The following is a 12,925-nucleotide window of genomic DNA, read 5'->3' as shown; positions in this document are numbered from 1 at the left end:
AGATTTTCTTTTGGCAATTTTGTTTTTCTGAACCTCAAACCCATAAGCAATGGTAGTATTGGACCCATGAAGTGAAAACATGTTGCCTGGTCTCCTTTTATCATATAGCCTACTTGCAGTTATGGAAAAAGTTTCTGACACCCTGTGGATGATTAGTTGATGGGCATGTGGATGTTATTTTCAGAAAGTACTATTCAATGGCTGACCAGGCATATTAGATCTTGATAGAGACCATAGTGTCTTGGTTGCAAAAATGGCTCAACTTGAGTGTACAGAAGGTGGACATTCAAGTGTTTGAAAACAAGATTAATTAGGACAAGGCAAGAGGTTAAGAGGATATGTAACTCTCAGAATGGCATTTGCAAAAGAAGAATATTACAATTGTCAGCTCACTCAGAGAAATGAGAATTTAATGACACTAACTGTTCAATGAAACGAATGCAAATAGTGCATTCAGAATCCTTCACACATAACATGGCTATTGCACCTATGGTATGTTTTAACAAATTATAATGTGTGTGAATTATAATTATCAAAATCTCCATCACTATTATCATAATCAGCCAGGTTGGGCTATTATATCTAGTCTTCCAAAAACCCAGTCATGAAAAGATTCAGTGTTTGCGCTATAGCTGTATAGAAAACATGGTGAATGATAAATGATGAAGTTAAATTTAGGAGCTGTTTGCCATTTGTTGGGTCCTGTGGCTTTTTCCCCATCCAATCAGCATCATTGGTGATTGCTGGTTGCTAGCGCAACAAATTGGAGAATGATAGGGGTAAGTTTCATGAACAGTTTCAATTTCTGAGTAATGAGTTGATTTTAGAACACATGACAATAAGGGCCTCTGGCTCAGTTCCTCTGGCTTTTGAGGGTGTCTTTGAACTTCATACTAAAACCCTTACTGGGAAGTGACAGGGTGATCATACCTGTGCTTTTGGTGGCTGTGAGACCCTTGCTTCCCACATCCCTCAGACGTTTTGGTGATGTATATTGCCACAAACCTTCTGCATCTAACCTCTTCAATGCAGACTTCACTTTTCCGGCTGTGATGTACCTTTCCATGGTTGTCTGAGTGCATGTGGAGGCAATCTCCAAAGGAAATGGCTGTATGAATAGGAAACTGAAAGATACACCAATATCTCCAGCCTTCTTGGGAGCTGATGCTGCCTCATTCCCATTGCAGGTCTCCACTTGCACTAAGTAACCACAAGTGATGCCTTTTCCCTTACCACTGATCTCTGGACTCACGATACGGTGTGTCTGAATTTAGTGTCATCTGTAGCCATGCCTTGTGTATGTAGTCAAGTTGTGAGATTGGTAATGGGCATCTTGAAACTTCAAGCCACATCTTGATGTAAGCTGAAAGTCCTCTTTCCAGTTACTGTTCAAATGGGGACTTTCTTAAATGGGGGCACATCACTGAGCTCATGGGGCATGGCGCCAAAGACATCAGCAAGATCCAGGAAGATTACATGGAGGTTCTTTTTTCCAGCTTTGCTGTTTGGATTTAGTGTCAGGTCATGCTGTGTGTTACCCAGACATGCCGCCCTTTGAACAGTATCAATGTGCATGATTGGCCATCCTTTGTGAAATAACACTGAAAAGGAGATTAATTTCCAAAATAGTAAGTGAGGAAATTGTGTTGAACTGGCAGATGTTCATTTGTATCCTTTTCCTTAGAGATCAGGACCCCATTTGCTCTACGCCCCACTTCACACTACACACTTCACATGCAGTCAATGATTTCAATTCATATCTTTTCTTCCTTGATGAATCATCAAATCCCTGTGAGATGAGATTCCTTCTTCCCTCCAGCATGTTTGTGGAGTTATATTCCCGCTGGTTGGTGTTCTCACAATTCTGTAGTATAGTTATTGTTCATCATGTATTTACTCATTCTCAACATCTCAGTCACAACACATATGAAATTAAACAGGACTCACCTGATGCCATTTCTGTCTGTATCATGATGTACCTAGTTTTATGTGTCTTTGACACTAGAGCAGTCAACACACCTAACATACCCAGCAAGTCAGATTGTATGTTTAAAAAAGACACATTTTCAGAAAAGGTAATGGTCTAGTTTAGTTCCAGACAAAATGAAAATACTGTTATGCAGGATCTCCATGTACTGTTCTTGAAACTGATGTGTGTGCAATTGCAATCGCATCTCCCAGTTTTCTCCGTTACGCTTTAGACCTACCTTCATTCTGTAATATAGCCTAGTTTGATTTGATTTTCAATGGCTAGATGAGTTTTGAGTCTAAAATAACTGTACTGCATATCAAGCCCATTTGTTTTCCAAAGGTCTACAGTAGCTATATAATGTGCATTGAGAGATCTGTCATCTTACATTGAGCAATACCTTAGTTCTGTAATGCACTTTGCATTACCTGGAAATGCTTTGATTTTCAATGGACGGCTATGAGGTTTGGGTCTAAATAACTCTGTAATGTGTATCAAACTGTCTAATCCAGGGGTGCCCAACCTATTCCAACTTGGGGTTCCCTTGAAATGTTCATACATCTTCAGGGATCATCACTGACTGAATAAATAAAACAAAACATACACTACAAACAAATGTGATTTTGATTTTTAGAAAATGATTTCAAGTCCCACTTGGAATACAGTAAGGGCCAACCAGTGGGCCCAGGCCTAAAGTTCGAGAATCATTGATCTAGTCCATATACTTTCTAAAGGTCTACATACTCTAGATGTGATATAATATGCATTGGGACAGCTCCCAATTTCCTGCATTCCTCTACAACACATTTCTGTATAATATACTTTGCATTACATTGCAATGCATTGGTTTTCATTCAAATCCATTGGACAATTATGAGTTCTAGGCCTAAAATAGCAAGATATCTTATATTACAGATATGATATAGCAAAAGTTGCAATCCAACCTATCCCCCTGGGGTCTCCCAACTTCCTCTATCCTTACATAAGTTCTGTAAAGTACATTGTACTTTGAAATGCATTGATTTTTAGGCCATGAGGTGTGGGTATAAAATAACTGTGTAATTTCTATTAAGCTATCCAATCCATTTATTTTCCGAGGTCTACACACTCCAGATGTGATATAATGTGCTTTGTGACAACTCCCAACTTCCTACATTCCTCTATACCTTAGTTATGTAATGTGTTTGAGATTACATTGAAATGCATTGATTTCCATTGAAATCCATTAGACAGTTATGGGTTTTTCGCCTAAATAGGTGTATAATTTATATTAAACTAGCAAACCCATATATTTTCTGAAAGCCCACACTCTACAGACATGATGTAGCAAGTGTTAGGATTTGACCCACCCTCCTACAGGCTTCTGCATCAATCTAACCTTGCATTATATTGCTGAAAAGGTGTATGACGGATATATTTTGACCTATATAATTCATAGGAAAGAGTATTATCCATCAAAATTGTATATTTTTAAAATCCCTAAGGTGTCTACATGTGATGTAACATCAATAAAAATATATCCCATCATCACAGACACTTGCATACGCCTACATCCATATATAGGCATGTATTGCGAAATGCACTGGGTGTCATTATAAAAGTGAATAAAAATATAAGAAAGCTACCACTTCCAGAGGGCTATCATACCAAATAATGTCCCTCAGGCATGGAGGATTACAAAAAACATTGATAGACTTTGCCACCCCAGGTGATACCAACTTCTGCTCCGGCCCATGGACTACTTTTTCTTGAGACTTTTTCCGCTGACTTACTGTGGCTGTTTCGTGTGACAATAATATCTCTTCACAGTTTGGAAAATCAGATGAGTCAGAGAGGAGGACGGAGGAGTATGACACACTGGTAAGCGAAGGTTTTTTTTTTTTTGACTGATAAACAATAACGGTGACACTTTATGTTAATATCTGCTTATAAAGCATTAATAACACTTAATAAATAATGAACAAATGATGAAAAAACAAATGTAAAAAGTATGAACAAAATATAGCTAATAATAAAAACATTTGTGAATGTTTTGTTCATCATTAGTTAATTGGTTACTAAGTCTTTATAAGCAGACATTGATATAAAGTGTTACCATACTAACTAATCAGCTGAAGAGGGAGGATGTAAGAGCGTGATACACTAGAAAGCTAAAAGGTTTTAAAATGTGTAAAATATTAACAAACTCACATAAATAATAGACTTTGGATCTAATGACATCTAAATGTCTTGTCCAAAATGTAATAAATCATTAAGCCAATACCCTGCTGTTTGCCTATGAATACGTGCTTAGATATTCCGACATGTATTTCAATGGATGTCTTTTCTGGACACCATGTACCCTGCTAAATTTGTTATATGTATGAGTTTATGCATCTTGCGTCGTTTGTGAAAACAATGTAATAAATTATGAAGATGAACTGTGTGTACAATTGTAGAAGTGTAGTGCCTAAAATAAGTGCATTAAAACACATTATACTCCTTCATTTTAAGTCATTAAATGCTTTCCTGAGCAGTATGGGCTTGCTAGATTGTGTGTGTGTGCGTGTGCGTGTGTGTGTGTGCGTGTGTGTGTGTGTGTGTGTGTGTGTGTGTGTGTGTGTGTGTGTGTGTGTGTGTGTGTGTGTGTGTGTGTGTGTGTGTGTGTGTGTGTGTGTGTGTGTGTGTGTGTGTGTGTGTGTGAGATCACTGTACAGATGCAGACAAGTACACTGCACACTATAAAGTGGATAGTGCGCCCTTCACTCCACGATGAAGTGCTGCTTCTTCTTGGCCTCTAGTTTAAAAATTCGTGTTCTCATATTTAGTGGAAAAGCCGCAATCTCAGATGTAATTCTTGTATTTTAATTCTACTGTGTTAGCATGACAGACGGACGTTTCGGCCTAAGACTTCTTCAGCATCGTCTGTCATGCTAACCCACTAGAATGAAGTACAATAATTACTCCCAAGAGTATGTCTCGCACCCAAAGACCTTATGAAAAACAGTTGGGAGTTGAGTGCACTTTCTGGAAAAAAAATCATATTCTCTCATTACATTGCTTTTCTCAGAATATGTGCAGGCACACTTGAAGTATGATGGGAATCTGTGAAATTTAAATATGAGTATTAAGTGTGTGTGTGCGCAATTCTAGTCCGTTAGTTTTTAAATAAATATTGATTTTGGCCCGCGACTTTGCTCAAGATTTCGATTTTGACCCTCGGTCAAATTGACACCCTTGCTTTGACACCCCTGCTCTAGTCTGAAAATGCCGTCTTATTCTCTCATTACATCGCTTTTCTCCGTAGGCAATGAAGTATCTGTCCTACGTGCTGTATCCCCTCTGCATTGGTGGCGCTGTGTATGCTCTGGTCTATGTGAAGTACAAGAGGTAAGGAGATGAGATCTCTTCTCTCTCTCTCTCTCTTTCTCTCTTTCTCTCTCTCTCTCTCTCTCCTATCTCTCCTATCTCTCCTATCTCTCTCTCTCTCTCCTATCTCCCTCTCTTTCTCTCCCTCTCCCTCTCCCTCTCCCTCTCTTTCTCTCTCTCTCTCTCTCTCTCTCTCTCTCTCTCTCTCTCTCTCTCTCTCTCTCTCTCTCTCTCTCGCTCTCTCGCTCTCTAAGTCTATGTGAAGTAGGCATGGTACGGTTTGCGTTGCAAACCGAGACCGTACGGTTTGCATGTCACGGAACGGGGTAGTGGGCAACCGCACGGTGCCCACGGTTTCAAAAAAATAATAAAATAGAGTGACCACCGGCGGACGACGCTATTAAAATCCTACTACTTTTACAAGCATAAAACACAAAGACTACGTAGGATATTGAGTGTGGAAAGACTGATTTCTATCAGCCAACTGAAAGACATAATGTAACAGCATGCGCCAGCTGACTAGGCTACAGTAGCCTACAAGCAAGTGCAGGTCGGTCAGCAGCGTCACCCTCTCCCCCCTCTCTCTCCACGTTAGCGCAAGTGACTGTTCCCAGCCTTTATGCTGACCATTTTAAATTAAATGAACATGAATTTACAAACAATGACAGATTAGCAGAACAAAGTAGACTATGACTTACGTTACAGTAGCCTAGTGTAAGCTATATCCACGTGGCATTGAATGGGGATTCCGGACGGCAAAATGCAAGATAATTGAACATATCCATCAGATTCACTGTGCTGTCCTTAACTGCAATCAACTGTAGGCCTAATTATATGTAGCTAGTTAAACTCTGATGGACGGAAGGGGACTTTGTGCTGTTGCCTAGTTAACATTGATGTTTAACACTATAACAAAAATAAAATTTGACTGTTTTAAAAGGCTCAGCTTCACAGGAGTTTTGTGAAACATTCTTGTGCATACACTTCTAAAAAAACGATCTTTTAAAATTATTTGTTACCTTAACTTTCACATTTTAACATAACATAACCCTATCACTTGTTCACTTAAAATTGAATTTGACTTCTGATTTTACTTCTATGCTTCTCACGGCCGGCAGTTTCATGATAGGAAGCAACTGATTCATAAGCGCAAAACTCGCAGAAAGCGGTATCAAAATAAAAGTGCAATTCGTTCTCAGTGTGTCATTAACCAAAATAGTCATACTGCACTGACCTAATGGTCCCATTGCCTACAGGAGTGTAGCTGTTTTATTTGTACACGTCAAATGTGTTATAGCATGTAATATTTGAATATTTGTCAACTTAAAAGTTAGGACTTAGTTCTCCCTTTTTGTGAAATAAATGGAAGCATGTTAAAATCATTGATATCTTTCCTCTTTCAGTTGGGTTAAATGAAGTCAAATTCAACATACCCATGATAAGCTTACATTTTCATTCAATTTTTTATATAATACATACATTTTATTTTTTAAAAAAAACAAAAAAACAGAACCGTACAAAACCGAAAACCGTGACCTTGAAACCGTGATATGGACCGAACCGTGACATTTGTGAACCGTACCACCCCTAATGTGAGGTACAAGAGGTAAGGAGATGAGATTGAGTGTACTGTATTTCATGACGTCATACGGCATTACATTGGATCACCATTATTGTTTTTTGTGATGATCTTTTTATTATATATTTTTTCAAGTACATACATATATCCAAGACGTACACTTTATGGATGAAGCACAAACTTAAATGTAATAAAGAGATACAGAGTACAACATATTTAACTTATACTGGCATAAAAAAAACATACATAGAACTACATGGAACTATACATAGAAGGTCTTCAAAACATTAGTCTTACAAGAGACTTTTACATATATCCCATGCAATGAGTCCTGTCTCTCTCTGTATCGCTCTCTCTCTCTCTCTCTCTCTCTCTCTCTCTCTCTCTCTCTCTCTCTCTCTCTCTCTCTCCCTCCCTCTCTCTCTCTCTCTCTCTCTCTCTCTCTCTCTCTCTCCATATCGCTCTTTCTCTCTCCCCCCCCCTCTCTCTCTTTCTCTCTCTCTATCGCTCTCTCCCTCCATTTATCGCCCTCTCTCTCTCTCTCTCTCTCTCTCTCTCTCTCTCTCTCTCTCTCTCTCTCTCTCTCTCTCTCTCTCTCTCTCTTATGTCTGTTTTTTTCCCCTTACAGCTGGTACTCATGGCTCATCAACAGCATGGTGAATGGTATGTGCATCACGTGATCGTTCATAACCCATATTGACATGTCTAAATGAGTCAAAACTCTTTATTTGTTCCTTTGTTCGTGATATGAATACTGACCAAGGGGCCTTGCTTTTCTACAGGGGTGTACGCCTTTGGATTCCTCTTCATGCTGCCTCAGCTGTTTGTCAACTATAAGGTGAGTTGGGAATAGGACTGTAACGATAGTGTATCGAACCAAGAAATTGTGACATACAGAGTCACAATACTGTATCGTGATGCAAGAAAGCAGTATCGTGATACACCTTTTCAAAGTTTTGTTACCATCTGTCCAGAAAACAACCACATGATATCAAGTGATAGTGCTTCCAAGCTTCAAATCATCATTATTATATTAAAACTTTTTGAAAATTATTAGTAGCCTCTTGTAATCTATGCTACCTATAAACTATCAGTTTTTATTCATAATTTTATTTCACAATATTTATGAATGTGTAGTTGGGAACACTTTATAATAATGTTGGGAACACTTAAGTTGGGAACACTCCATAATAATGGATGCACAAAGCATTATAAAGACTTAGTTAATAGTTAACTAATCATGACTAAACAGTAGGTCTGGGCGGTATACTGTTAAAAAAAACGTGATAACGGTTTTCACCTACACAAGGTTCACTTTTTTATGATAGAAGGGTTTTTTTTAGTTTTTATTCCAAAAAAGTGATTAAAATAGAAATGGAGATGAATTCAAATTCAGGATTTTTATGTCATTTTTAAATTCAGTTTCAGCCTTTTCTTCAGAAACATTGAGGAGCGGGAAAATTGGCGCTTATGAGAAAAAAATTGTGCAGAAACCCGTGATTAATTTTCATCAAGAAAATCGCGATACACATTTTTTCCAGAACCGCCCAGCCCTACTAAACAGTAACAGATGTTTTATTATCGATTATTTAAAAAGTAACATGTTTTTTTTTTATTAATTTTTTATTAATGCTTGATGAAATATCTACAAATAATATGTTCAATTTTTTTACAAACCTGTAAATGTTTGTTAAAAAAAAAAAACAAAACATACCTGTAAAATATTAGCATAACATTTCCCACTCATTTACAAAAATGTGTTCATGTTTTGTTCATCATTAATTAATTATTTATTATTCGTTTTTATGTTGTTGTTGTGCATCCATTATTATTATAAAGTGTTAGGGGTGAGTTTTCTCCAAGGTTGCCTGCTAATTGGTAGTTAGATAACCTAAATACTGTATATACAGCATACCAGCTACTTATAACTATTTGTGGAGGGTGGCCAATGTTGGTTGTATATTGTGTTGACTGTAGTCAACGTTGGTTGATATTGTGTGAGGGTGGCCGACATTAGTTGATATTGTGTGAGGGTGGCCGATGTTGTTGATATTGTGTGAGGGTGGCCGACATTAGTTGATATTGTGTGAGGGTGGCCGATGTTGTTGATATTCTGTTGTGTTTATCATCTTTCAGCTGAAGTCAGTGGCTCACCTACCATGGAAGGCTTTCATGTACAAGGTAAGCACCAACAAAAAAACCCCTCAAAGAGCCATGAATGTTATACTCCTCAAAGCACTGTTCATTTCAGGACTGCCTTCTAATGCACAGCATTTCACGCTTAATTTGGTTTTCAAAGTGTAAAGCATGTCTAAAGCAATTTTTATTTCTCTCCCTTTTTTATCGCCCTCTCCCTTCAGGCTTTCAATACGTTCATCGATGACGTCTTTGCCTTCATAATCACCATGCCGACGTCCCACCGCCTGGCTTGCTTCAGAGACGACGTGGTCTTCCTTATCTACCTGTACCAGAGATGGTGAGCTCTCACGCTTTAGCACACAGCAGGATCACACACTAATAGTGCTACTACTGCTACTAATACTACGACTACTTCTACTAATACTTCTACTTATACTACTACTACTACTACTGCTACTACTAATGCTAATACTACTACACAGAACCAACATCTCATATGTTGTAACAGTAGTAGTGGTGGTCTTCCTTATCGACCTGTACCAGAGATGGTGAGCTCTCACGCTTAAGCACACAGCAGGATCACACACTATTACTACTGCTACTAATACTACGACTACTACTACTACTACTACTAATGTTAATACTACTACACATAACATGGCCGTCTTGTTAAGAGTGCTAAGATTTTCTTTTTCTGATTTCAGGCTTTACCCTGTGGACAAGAGCCGTGTCAACGAGTACGGGGTGTCATACGATGAGAAGCCAAAAGACAAGAAACACAAGGACTAAAAGAAGAGGAAGGAAGAAGGAAAATGCCCCGTGAAATAAACCTCAGGACTCCTCCTCTGCTTTAGCCTACTGTGATCATTTGGGCCTCCTCTTCCTCTTCCTCCTCCTCCTGCTCTTGTGATGAGCCGTGCAGTTATCCCCTTTGCGCCTGGGAAGACTTAACCCCGCCCATACGGAGTCAACTCTCCATAGGTCATCTCCCGACTGTGACGTGACGCAACGCAACCCTCCCTGCAGGTTTCAATGAGAGTTGTTGGCGATTGAGCCAGGCCATAGCTGCTGCCTGCCTGCAATTACACACCATGGCCAACAGAGGGACCTCTGCATAACATGACGAGCTGAAGTGCACATTGCTAACTGGATTACATGTGTTTGGCTGGCCAAAATAGACAAAATTGTATATGTATATGAATGTAAGTATGTTTGTACACGGTTGGAAATGAGTATGTGATTGAGTGATTGTTCTTTTTTATCATTATTATTGTAAATGAAGTCTAATTGCATTGAGTAAAAAAAAAAAACATAAATGAAACTCTTGATAGTATTTGTAAATTAAGGCCATGCCATTGTGGTGCCAAACTGATGGACTGTTGTTTAAAAAAAAAAAAAAAAAGACTGTTGAATGGATGGAATCGTCTTTATGAAGCTGGTGAAAGAACTTGTGACCCCGTTGCGTTCTGTACAATATTGACCAACCTCCCTCCCGGAGTTCCTCAGCTGATCCATGTACTTACGACTCTCTAAGGAAATGGAAAGTAGGATTTCTGCTGCCATGCATGATGGCGTTCACATGTGTGGACAAGTGAGTTATTTAAGGGATGTTTGGTTCATTATTAAAACATTGTTTTGACTTCCTTACATGTTGATTGTGTGTGTTTTGACAAATTACTTGAACGTATGAACATATATTTGACTGCAGGGGCGTAAAGTATACCCCCCGCAGCCCCTGCGAGGCAGGGGGCCCCATACGAGGTGTGGGGCCCACATAGGCCCTTTACTTGAAGAAATGGGACCCCTCCACATTATTGGGCCCTCTTTCTCCGTTCGGGGGGCCATTCTTGGTGGCTTGCAGGGGTGCCTGAAGTACTTCCGTTACGCAGTGACCGTACATATCTATGATACCAGATACATCTGGTAGTTTTATTATCTAAAGGAAGAGAACAGACAAACAAACCCATGAACATGAGCATTAGTCTTGACCTTCCTATGTGGCAAGAAAACTGAATAATAAGGCCATAACCTTAGCGCAGTGTTTCTCAGTGTTTCCCTCAGGGGTGCCGCGGATAACGGTTTGTGAAATTGACCTAAATAAATAAATATTGTAATATAATACATATTTGTCTAAGTTAATAAATGAATGCTTAGTCAGTGGAATCTTTCATCCACCATTTATGCACAAGATGGTAAATTTCGATCATCACATGACCTACACATAGCCTGTCTGAGATAAAGCTGCAACTTCGAACGTCTCCAAATGTGCTGCTTTTCTAATCTTGTGTGGTATCAGGTGTGCAATACCATGGTACAGCTTGTTGGTTTGGGATGCCTTGAGATTTTTTTTAATTGAAAGGGTGCCTCGCCTAAAAAAAGGTTGAGAAACACTGCCTTAGCGGAAGAAAGATGGCCAATAATCCTGAGGTGTTGTGTTCTCCCAAACAGTCACATGTTGCTCCTCCTTGTTGCACTGTAGTTAGGTACTTGGGTAGACAAGTATTTCCTTTTTCAAGTATTTCCTTGTGAAAATGAGTATATCTCTCACTGCCGTGCCTAGATAGGCCTGCCATATCAAACGTGTGCCAGACACGCAATGACGTAGCAATGTGAAAAGTGTTTATCTGTGTTTGAGTACTAGATTTTATTGTAGCCATCAATAAATCTTGTTCCTACAATAGCTGTCATGAGCAGGTGCTGTGGAACTGAACATATGTAGAAAACGGGCCCTCTTCATCATCTGTCCTATAGTAGTCTGGCCAAATGAAATGATGGATCGCCTCCGATTAAACAAGACAGAACCACAAGGTGGCCTATTCAGCAATTACAGCTAAGTACTGTAGAACCTGTTTAACCAGCCCAGTGCCAACTGATCATTTCAGTATGATAGCCGTAGGGTTTTATTCCTCATTAAATAACACGAGCTGAAATTTTAGAGGCATTAAAAGAAAGGTAATGCCAAAAACAGTAAAATATATAAGGTTAATATAGTCAGGGGAAGTGTGGAGGGAGGGAGTAGCAGACATCTGAGTGACCATATGTGACCTTTGGGATCATGTGCTGATTCATGGCACTTGAAGGTAGAGTAGGCCTATGTCATTTAACTGGTATATTTTCAATACGTTTGCAGCCCATTCACAAAGACGTGAATTAATATTTACTGGTCTTCCCAAGTACAGTAAGTTTTGCTGCTCAAGAGGTCAATTACTGGAAGTTTAAAATGGTGGACCTGGAGAAGATGCATCCAAGAAGGCTTATTTTTGAAAACAAAAAACATAAAAACATTAAAAACATAATCATCATCCCAATAACAAAACAAATTCCCATTCAAATTCCCAGTGTATCCCAGCCCTCTACTTTAATAATATTACTTTTTAGAAAATCATAAAACACATACCAAATTTTCCAAATCTTGTCTAATTTCCAATTTAAAGTAAAACTGATTCTTTCTATAGTAAAAATACAAACAAATCCCGTTCATCCATTGTGCCAACACACACGGTTCTTCTGATTTCCATTCTCTGGCCAAGCAAAGTCCTCCGGCAATACTACCTTCCTCAGCTTGGCAGGAGTTCTACAGTATATACAGTAGTCTATTCAACCATTTGTTTTGTAGTAGCTTGGAATTTGTATTTATGGTTTGTGTATCTGCACATTTTTGCTGATTTGGTTTAATGTTGTGTTGTATTCGTGCGAAGAGTTTTGCAGTAACAGCATATGTTACAAAAAATGACCATTAGCAATCAGAATAAATGGAAAAAAATAACCAACTGGCCAGAAAAAGATATCAAGTTTACCCTTTGGCCAGCAGATGTCACCAGCGCTCCACAACAACAAAGGCATTGTCCCTCTACAGGTTGACTGTGCTGCCATTGAAGCCAACATTAGAC

General features: G+C 38.9%; 1 protein-coding gene across 1 annotated transcript in view; it reads left to right on the top strand.

Annotated features, from left to right (window-relative positions):
- The window catches only part of clptm1l (CLPTM1 like), a 30,856-nt gene extending 20,174 nt beyond the window's left edge, over nt 1-10,682 (top strand). Inside the window, exons 11-17 of the mRNA XM_063185590.1 lie at nt 3,779-3,829; nt 5,256-5,338; nt 7,525-7,559; nt 7,679-7,734; nt 9,033-9,077; nt 9,257-9,372; nt 9,740-10,682. Coding sequence (XP_063041660.1) covers nt 3,779-3,829; nt 5,256-5,338; nt 7,525-7,559; nt 7,679-7,734; nt 9,033-9,077; nt 9,257-9,372; nt 9,740-9,824 — 471 coding nt within the window. The 3' untranslated portion in view covers nt 9,825-10,682. The remainder of the gene's footprint in view (nt 1-3,778; nt 3,830-5,255; nt 5,339-7,524; nt 7,560-7,678; nt 7,735-9,032; nt 9,078-9,256; nt 9,373-9,739) is intronic.
- Nucleotides 10,683-12,925: the final 2,243 nt, after the last annotated feature.

Source organism: Engraulis encrasicolus, chromosome 20 (genome assembly GCF_034702125.1).
Source record: "Engraulis encrasicolus isolate BLACKSEA-1 chromosome 20, IST_EnEncr_1.0, whole genome shotgun sequence".
NCBI classification, from domain to species: domain Eukaryota; kingdom Metazoa; phylum Chordata; class Actinopteri; order Clupeiformes; family Engraulidae; genus Engraulis; species Engraulis encrasicolus.
Note: the sequence above shows the minus strand (reverse complement) of the source record. Positions and strands in the feature narration are given on the sequence as shown.